The sequence below is a fragment of the Myotis myotis genome, unplaced genomic scaffold (assembly GCF_014108235.1).
Source record: "Myotis myotis isolate mMyoMyo1 unplaced genomic scaffold, mMyoMyo1.p scaffold_m19_p_1, whole genome shotgun sequence".
Lineage (NCBI taxonomy): Eukaryota > Metazoa > Chordata > Mammalia > Chiroptera > Vespertilionidae > Myotis > Myotis myotis.
In genome coordinates, this window is record NW_023416313.1 from 22,272,891 (window position 1) to 22,282,420 (window position 9,530).

The window sequence follows — 9,530 nt, forward strand, 5'->3', positions numbered from 1 at the left end:
TAGCTCAAATGCAGGGAGGATGGGCCAAGTATGAAAGAAAGGGGGGAAAGAGATTCAATTATGTTGTTGCCTAAGTACAAAGAAGAAAAAAACCTTCAGTCTAACATATCTGCTATCATTTAAATAGAAAAATTTTCAATCATATATTTATGGTTTTTATTTTTATGTTTTTCCAGTGTAACATTTTTATATATATAATTAGGCAGCTGGACTCAGTTTAGACGGTCCCAATTTTGTTAGCAACATCCAAAGCATCATAGTGAGGAGCCAGTCGAACATATGCCTTCTTCTCTCCACCAGGCCTGATCAGGGTGTTGACCTTGGCTACATCAATGTCATAGAGCTTCTTCACAGCCTGTTTGATCTGGTGCTTGTTGGCCTTGACATCCACAATGAACACTAGTGCAGTGATAGCGAACCTTTTGAGCTCGGCGTGTCAGCATTTTGAAAAACCCTAACTTAACTCTGGTACCATGTCACATATAGAAATTTTTTGATATTTGTAACCGTAGTAAAACAAAGACTTATATTTTTGATATTTATTTTATATATTTAAATGCCATTTAACAAAGAAAAATCAACCAAAAAAATGAGTTCGTGTGTCACCTCTGACATGCGTGCCATAGGTTCGCCATCACTGCACTAGTGTGCTGTTGTCTTCTATCTTCTCCATGGCTAACTTGGTAGTCAGGCGGAAGTTGATGATGGCATAGTGGTCAAGCTTGTTTCGCCTGGGTGTTTTCTTCTGAGGATGTTTAGGCTGCCTCCGGAGCCTCAGTGTCTTTGGCTGTCGGAAGGTGGGTGACGTATGGGTTTTTGTGTGTGTGTGTGTGTGGCTGTGGATGCCTTTCAACACTGCTTTCTTTGCCTTCAAAGCCTTTGCTTTGGCTTCAGCTTTGGGAGGGGCAGGGGCTTCCTTCTTAGCTTTTGGCACCATATTCGTCATGTTTATGATTTTTAATTACAAAAGTAGAACCTGCTCTATCTTTAAAAATACAGAAGCATATGGTAGTCTTTTGATGTGCCAACTTGGCTAGGCAATAGTCCCGAGTTATCCATCAAATGCTAATCTAGGTTTTGCTAGAAGGTATTCTGTAAATCTGATTAAAGTCCATAATCAGTTTAATTTAAAGAAGATTATGGGTTAGATTCATTCTGTTGAAAGGCCTTAAGAGCAGAGCTGAGGCATCCCTGAAGTAGAAGCAGCTCTACCTGCAGATTGCAGCTTCAGCATGTGCCTAAGAATTCCAGGTTGCCCTTTCTAACATCATGTCCAACAGATTTTGGACTTGCTTTATCAGACCTGACAACTACATGAACACACTCCTTACAATATATTTAGTATTTCACACCTCTTACTGTGAGTCCTAACTGATACAAATTTTGGTGAGGCGAGAGGAACAAAATCTGAAGGATGAATTTTCTGAATTGGTTCTGGATTTTCTGGAATTGATTCTCTAGTTGATAGATTTAAAGTTACCAATGACTCTATTGCTCTTAGTAAAGACAGCACTGATGGTCCATGGTTTGATGTGGCAACAGAGGTATGCAAAATATTACCACTGAATACTCCCTATCAAAGGAGTACTCACCAGAAGGTGAGGTTCTGGGTAACCATGTATTTGCTATGTTAGGATATTTTAGTCAAACTAATTAGTATAATGGGATTGACTGGTTGTCCTACCTGTGCTGGAACAAATGGAAAAAAAATAAGAATGAATTCTAGGCTTGAAATTCCCAGCATGAGCCCTGCATAAATCACTTTAAAGCTTCAACATCTTCCCTGAAAAAACTCTTGTCTACCCTAGTTTCAGGACTATGCTTTCTGAGAACCAAACCCAGAGTCGCATATTGTGGTTGACTAAATTAAATGCAAATTGAATTCCCTCCCAGGGTGCTATTAAACTGAGGGCATTTATTGGGAAGGAATGAGTTCCTTAAAATTAGAATGGGGTCATATAGGAAGCTCCTGATAAAGCTGGGGAATATTGAACCCCTAAATTCTGCCAAGTCTCCCCCCCACCCCCCAGGAAAAGCAGTTCTTACATCTTTGCCTAAAAAAACCACAATGGCCTCCCTGAAGCAGTTGTCTGACAAGGCCCTACTTACTCTCCGAAGGAAGTACTGTTTAATATCGCGTTGGATTCTAAACCTATGATTGGATTCAGTTCACAGAAGGCCCCAAAAGTTGAGGTAGAGATTTTAACCCAAGAGGAGGTTCACTATACACTGAAAGAACTGTATTATTATTCTTTTCGGGTCCAATTTATAGCAACAGAAATAGTGGTAATGTGTGTGAGAATGGATCTTAAAGGTTTGGGATAATTGTGGAAGAATATGTTGTTGGAGCAGGATAATTTTATTTATATGGGGTCAAGTATGAGAGATTCTGGATTCAAGTTTTAGTTTCAGCAGATGGAATAGGCTTTAACCATTTGGTCCATTGACTGAAATGTGGACTAGAGAACAGCTTATACTAAAGCAGTGATCGGCAAACTCATTAGTCAGCAGAGCCAAATATCAATAGTACAATGATTGAAATTTCTTTTGAGAGCCAAATTTTTTAAACTTAAACTATATAGGTAGGTACATTGTTATTAACTTAATTAGGGTACTCCTAAGCTGGCCTTTGCTAAAAACTTCCTCAATCTGATTGAGGTACGTTCGCTGAGGTCGACCCCTTCCAACTCTCCCATCCACACTCATCTTGTATACTTGTTTCGTCTATCTCCTTTCGTTCATCCTCTCTATATGTCCAAACCATCTCAACATACCTTTCTCAATCCTCGACACTACATCTTTCACTCCACAATGTTCCCTAAAATTAACTTAATAAGCTTTACTTGAAGTTTTAAGTCTTAGTTAAACTATAGGTATGTTGAAAAAAACTTGATATCATACTTAATAACAATATTATTTATTGATTAAATTAAATTCCTTACAATTTACCTTACAATAGCCATAAAATTAAATCATGGCAATGACTGACAAACACTAATGTGAACAATGGCCTTGCATCTCCTTGGAAAGTTTGGGTAAGTCAGGTTTGTATGTTGTTTTTAATTTTAGGCAGGATTCCAGGTTCTCATCAATAAGACGACTTCTCAATTTACTCTTGATAAGGTTCCTGCTTGAAAATGGTTGTTCGCATAAATATGTAGACCTGAATAAGGAAAGAACAGTGCATGCTAGTTTTTTCAGTTGATTATATGAGTCAGGAATACTATTCCAGGTGTTAAAAATCAATATATCTTTCTTCTCCAGGTCTTTCAAAGCAGACCACTTGTGCTGTGAACTAAGTTCACATTTGTTTTTCTCCAATATTTCTATATCAGCACAAAGACGTTCACATTTCAAGCTCCACAGTTCTTTGTTCTTTAAATCCAGTAATTGCATTTCAAAGTTGCCAATGTCAATATTAAAGGGAGAAAAATTTAATTCTGTTACAGTAGCATTGAGAGGTTTTTTTAACAAAGGCTAACATCGCTTTGCTGTTTGTGAATTTTGAAACCTGTTGAGAAAAGCTTCCCTCATATTTAAAAGTGTTGTTTTGAAATAGCAAATGTCAATATCAGAATTATTTTCTTGTCGATGTTTCAACAGGCTTGGAAAGTGAATCAAAGTTTCTCTTTCAAAATCTTGAGCAAAAAGAGATAATTTGATTTCGAATGAAATAACTTCTCCTAACATCCCAAAAACTGTGTTTCCTTTCCCCTGTAGTTTATGATTAAGCTGATTTAGATGAGACGTAACGTCTACCATGAAATAAAATTTTTGGATCCACTGATCATTTGTTAGTTCTGGATAATGAACACCCTTCTCAAGGAGAAATGCTTTAATTTCTGTTAATAAGGAAGCGAAACGTTTCAAAACGTTTCCTCTTGCTAACCAACGTACCTTGTTATGCAGCTGAAGATCTTCGTACGCACTCTCCATTTCAACTAAAAATTCTTTAAATTGGCGATGATTAAGAGCTTTAGCTGTAATGGAGTTGATAATCTTAATCACCAATTCCATAACTTTGCAAATTTCTTCTGGAAATGTCTGTGCACAAAGCACTTCTTGATGAATGATGCAATGGTAAGTAAGTATCTCGTGATTTATTTTTTCTTTCAAAATAGCAACAAACCCGTTTCTTATGCTGGTCATACTTTTTGACCCGTCTGTTGAAATTGAGACAATTTTATCGAGTGGAATGTGCTGTTTTTCAATGCACTCAATTACAGCATTTGCTATATCGTCTCCACGTGTTTGACCTTTGAGTGGCAATAATCCTAAAAGTTCTTCTTTAGGACCTGTAGGTGAAATAAATCGTACAAAAAGTGAAACTTGCGCTGTATCATTTATGTCACAAGACTCGTCAACTGCTATTGATAAAGCTGAAACCAATTTAAGATCTTCGACTTGCTGGTTGGTTATATTCGAAGACATTTTGACTGTTCTATCTTTCACTGTTTTAGCAGACAATAGTAACTCTTTAATTTTTTTTAGAATATCTGCTTTGTTCTTAAAATCCCTAAATAGCTCTTCGGATGCGTTTATAAAACAACTTTTTATGTATTCACCGTCTGTATATGGTTTTCCTCTCTTAGCAATCTCTTGACTAACCACAAAACTTGCAATATTAACATTGTTGGAAGATTGCATCCAGTAATTAAATACAGAACTTGATTATTCTTGACTCTTCTGAAGTTCCTCAACTGCTTTCTTCCTTGCATCACCGACAGGATATATAGTACTAAATGACATGTGTTTAGTTGTAAAGTGTCTCTCCAATTTTGATTTCTTGTTATGCACCAATTTTTCCTCACAAATAAGACAGGTCGGAAGGCCATTTAAGTTTTGAATAAATGCGAAAGTCTCCATCCATTCAACTTTAAATTCACGGTTTTCATCTTCCGTTTTTCTTTGCTTCTTCTTTGTAGCCATGTCAAACAGGGCACCTAAAAAATGTTTCATTTTATAATAATAAAGCCACCAACACAAAAGAATTATAATTCTTAAATTGATGACAAAAATACCTGTAGGATTTGCAGCTGGTTGGAAAAATACAGGTAACTTTATGCTTCGAGTAGGTACTTTTGTCACCCGTGCGCGATGCGACTAGCACTAACCACTACACATGAGACTGCTGACTGACTGGCTCACTCAACTCATGCATGAATCGCTCGCGCCTCCCCCGGGCTGTGTATCCTGTGGCCCATCTGCGCCGTGTCTCCTGTCGCCCGACCAACCGACACCCACCACTTCTTCTAACGCCACTTCTTCAGAATAGACTCGCCCAGGCCGAAAACCGACTTCTGAGCATGGGCCACAAAGTTTCAATCGCACTTGTCAGAAGCCGGTCCATCCTTGCTGCTTGACACAGTCGCTGCAGGAAAGAAACATCTGCACAGCATATGTTTCAAGGGACCTGGCATATATGGCATACTGTTCTTAATATGTTTGCTCCCCTTCTTGGCGCTATGTGTTTTAACCAAGGTCACCTCTCAGAGTAGGGTTGTTTCCCCAGGTAGGGATTTTTCCCTGAAGTTAGGGAGGGAATAAAACCCCTTAACTAAGTGCCAGGCGGGTAGTTAATCACTTGAACTATGAACAATCATGCTTAAGCTACATAATCTTTACTCCCTGGAATGGAGATAAGAAACGCCCTAACCTTTGGAATAGAAATTGATAGGATTAAAATCAACTGGTATAAATACAGATGTAACAAGACAATAAAACACAGAACTTGGCTGGAGATCCTGGCTAGGCTGCTGATCAACTGAACGCTGTCTCTGTGTCATTCCTTCTTCGCTGACTCCGTCCACACCTTTGGGAACCCCTGGACCTGATGGGGCTGGACCCCAACATCTGGCACCCTAACAGGGACCCCTAGGTACCCAAGAAATAATAGACAAAAAATTAGAAGCCGGAAGGAGGAGCAAAGCTCAAGATGGCGGACAAAACACCAGGTGGCTCTCAGAAGGCCAGTTCAAAGACAAGATTATCAGATGTTCATTCATCTGGATCTTCAGATGCACATATGGATGCATCTGGACCCTCAGAAAGTGATATGCCAAGTCGAACACGACCTAAGAGCCCAAGAAAACATAATTATAGGAATGAAAGTGCCCATGATAGCCTTTGTGATTCTCCTCACCAGAATACTTCAAACCCTCTTCTAGAAAACAAACTTAAAGCATTCAGTATTGGAAAAATGAGTACAGCTAAGCGAACTTTAAGTAAGAAGGAGCAAGAAGAATTGAAGAAAAAGGAGGATGAAAAGGCTGCTGCTGAGATTTATGAGGAATTTCTTGCTGCTTTTGAAGGAAGTGATGGTAATAAAGTGAAGACATTTGTGCGTGGAGGTGTTAATGCAGCTAAAGAAGAACATGAAACAGACGAAAAAAGAGGCAAAAGCTATATGCCATCTTCAAGATTTGCAGATCAAGAAAACCCTCCAAATCAGTCATCTAATGAAAGACCACCCTCTCCTCTTGTGATAGAAACCAAAAAACCTCCACTGAAGAAAGGGGAGAAAGAAAAGAAAAAAAGCAATTTGGAACTCTTCAAAGAAGAATTGAAACAAATTCAAGAAGAGCTTGATGAGAGACATAAAACAAAAGGCAGGTTAAGTCGCTTTGAGCCTCCTCAGTCAGGTTCTGATGGTCAGCGGCGTTCCATGGATGCGCCTTCAAGAAGAAATAGATCATCTGTTCTTGATGATTATGCGCCTGGGTCACATGATGTGGGAGATCCAAGCACTACTAATTTATACCTTGGAAACATTAATCCACAGATGAATGAAGAAATGCTGTGCCAAGAATTTGGAAGATTTGGACCATTAGCCAGTGTGAAACTATGTGGCCTAGAACTGGTGAAGAAAGAGCAAGGGAGAGAAATTGTGGCTTTGTGGCCTTTATGAATAGAAGAGATGCTGAAAGAGCTTTAAAAAATTTAAATGGAAAGATGATTATGTCTTTTGAAATGAAGTTAGGTTGGGGTAAAGCTATGCCTATTCCTCCACATCCAATATACATTCCGCCATCTATGATGGAACATATGCTTCCCCCACCTCCATCAGGACTGCCTTTTAATGCCCAGCCGAGAGAGCAGTTAAAAAACACCAATGCTCCCACGTTACCACCACCTAAAAACAAGGAGGATTTTGAGAAGACTCTGTCGCAAGCCATAGTCAAAGTGGTTATCCCAACAGAAAGGAATTTGCTCGCCCTGATACATCAAATGATAGAGTTTGTTGTACGTGAAGGGCCAATGTTCGAAGCTATGATTATGAACAGAGAAATCAACAATCCCGTGTTCAGATTCTTATCTGAAAACCAGACACCAGCCCACGTTTACTACAGGCGGAAACTTTATTCTCTTCTGCCGGGAGATTCTCCAACTAAGTGGCGGACGGAAGATTTTCATATGTTCAAAAATGGATCTTTTTGGAGGCCACCACCATTAAATCCATACCTGCATGGGATGTCAGAAAAGCAAGAAGCAGAAGCTTTTGTAGAGGAGTCTAATAAAAAAGGAGCACTTAAGGAAGAACAGAGGGACAAATTAGAAGAAATCCTGCAACGGTTAACTCCAAGGAAAAATGATATTGGAGATGCAATGGTTTTCTGTCTTAATAATGCTGAAGCTGCTGAAGAAATAGTGGATTGCGTTACTGAGTCATTGTTGATCCTAAAGACGCCCCTTCCCAAAAAGATTGCCAGATTGTATTTGGTTTCTGATGTTTTGTACAATTCTTCAACAAAAGTTGCCAATGCTTCATATTATAGAAAAATTTTTGAAACAAAGTTATGTCAGATTATTTTCAGACCTCAGCGCTACCTATCGTACAATTCAAGGCCATTTACAGTCTGAAAACTTTAAGCAACGGATAATGACCTGCTTCAGAGCATGGAAAGATTGGGCAATTTATCCAGAACCATTTTTGATCAAATTGCAAAATATTTTCTTAGGACTTGTAAATATTATTGAAGAAAAGGAAACAGAGGACGTACCAGATGACCTTGATGGTGTCCCTATTGAAGAAGAGCTTGATGGTGCACCTTTGAAAGATGTGGATGGAATTCCTATTGATTCTACTCCCATTGATGATCTTGATGGAGTCCCTACAAAGAGTTTTGATGATGATCTTGATGGAGTGCCTTTAGTGGATGCCACTGAAGACTCAAAGAAGAATGAGCCTATATTTAAAGTTGCTCCATCAAAATGGGAAGCTGTAGATGAATCTGAATTGGAAGCACAGGCTGTAACAACTTCTAAATGGGAGTTATTTGACCAGCATGAAGAATCAGAAAAAGAAGAAAATCAAGAAGAAAGTGAAGATGAAGATGATACTCAAAGTTCCAAATCTGAAAAACATCGTTTATATTCTAATCCAATCAAAGAAGAAATGACCAAGTCCAAGTTCTCTAAGTACTCTGAAATGAGTGAGGAAAAACGAGCCAAACTTCGTGAAATTGAGCTCAAAGTAATGAAGTTTCAGGATGAACTGGAATCTGGAAAACGACCTATAAAACCAGGCCAGAGCTTTCAGGAGCAAGTAGAACACTACAGAGGTAAATTTCTTCAAGGAGAGAAAGAGAAAGAATTAGAAAGAGAACAAGAAAGAGATAAGAAGGATAAAGAAAAATTGGAATCTCGATCCAAAGACAAGAAGGAAAAAGATGAATGTACTCCAACAAGGAAAGAAAGGAAAAGGCGACACAGCATGTCCCCTCGCCCATCTCACAGTAGCAGTGGTAGACGAGTGAAGTCCCCATCACCAACGTCGGAGAGATCAGAGCGTTCAGAAAGATCGCATAAAGAGAGTTCGCGGTCCAGGTCATCTCACAAAGATTCTCCTCGAGATGTTAGCAAAAAGGCCAAAAGATCACCATCTGGTTCAAGAACACCTAAAAGGTCTAGGCGATCATGGTCTAGATCCCCTAAAAAACCAGGGAAGAAATCCAGATCCCAGTCCCGATCTCCACACAGGTCTCATAAAAAGTTAAAGAAAAACAAACATTGACATACATTTTTAAGATGCTGTCACTTATTGGAAATGCAATTTTGTTTTGTGCCTGAACAGTCTGTTTTTTTAAAAAAAATCAAATGAAAGAGCATTCCTGGGATTTTTATTTATTTGTGAAGCATGTGTAAACTCATGAGTAACTGCATCTGTAGACCTGTCATTGTTTTATATTGTGTAAATTACTGTTGTGGCTGTTTTTCAATATGAAATTATTGTGGTAATGAATTTCATCAGAGATGTGTATAATGGATCTGCTGGCTGTAGTATTTTGTTTTAGAATGCTGTGACCTAGCAAAACTAATACAGATGTCTTTCCCCCATTTTGTAGCTTTGGCAATTTGAATTAGATTTCAAATAAAATCTGAACAGAAAAAACAAAAATTAGAAGCCAAGGTTAATGCCCTTGAAGAAGCCCTTACAAGGACACATCTTTAAACAAAGCATTATCCCCATGCTTTTAAGCACAGGCCTATTTTTATTCATAACTTTAATAATTATTTGTCTTTTCCCAGTT

At 38.6% G+C, this 9,530-nt stretch overlaps 2 protein-coding genes across 2 annotated transcripts; one reads left to right on the forward strand and one right to left on the reverse strand.

Moving 5' to 3' along the window:
* Positions 1-217: 217 nt before the first annotated feature.
* LOC118651126 (60S ribosomal protein L23a-like) lies at positions 218-937 on the reverse strand. Its single transcript, XM_036300012.1, has 3 exons — positions 644-937; position 454; positions 218-399 (listed from the first exon to the last, which is right to left on the reverse strand). Exons 1-3 carry the CDS (start codon positions 935-937, stop codon positions 218-220), a joined length of 477 nt encoding a protein of 158 aa, XP_036155905.1.
* Positions 938-5,935: 4,998 nt separating this feature from the next.
* On the forward strand, positions 5,936-9,013 carry LOC118667513 (U2 snRNP-associated SURP motif-containing protein-like). Its single transcript, XM_036331065.1, is given in 3 exon segments — positions 5,936-6,839; positions 6,842-7,806; positions 7,808-9,013. Coding segments are annotated over 3 exon segments (3,075 nt in total).
* The last annotated feature ends 517 nt before the right edge of the window (positions 9,014-9,530 follow it).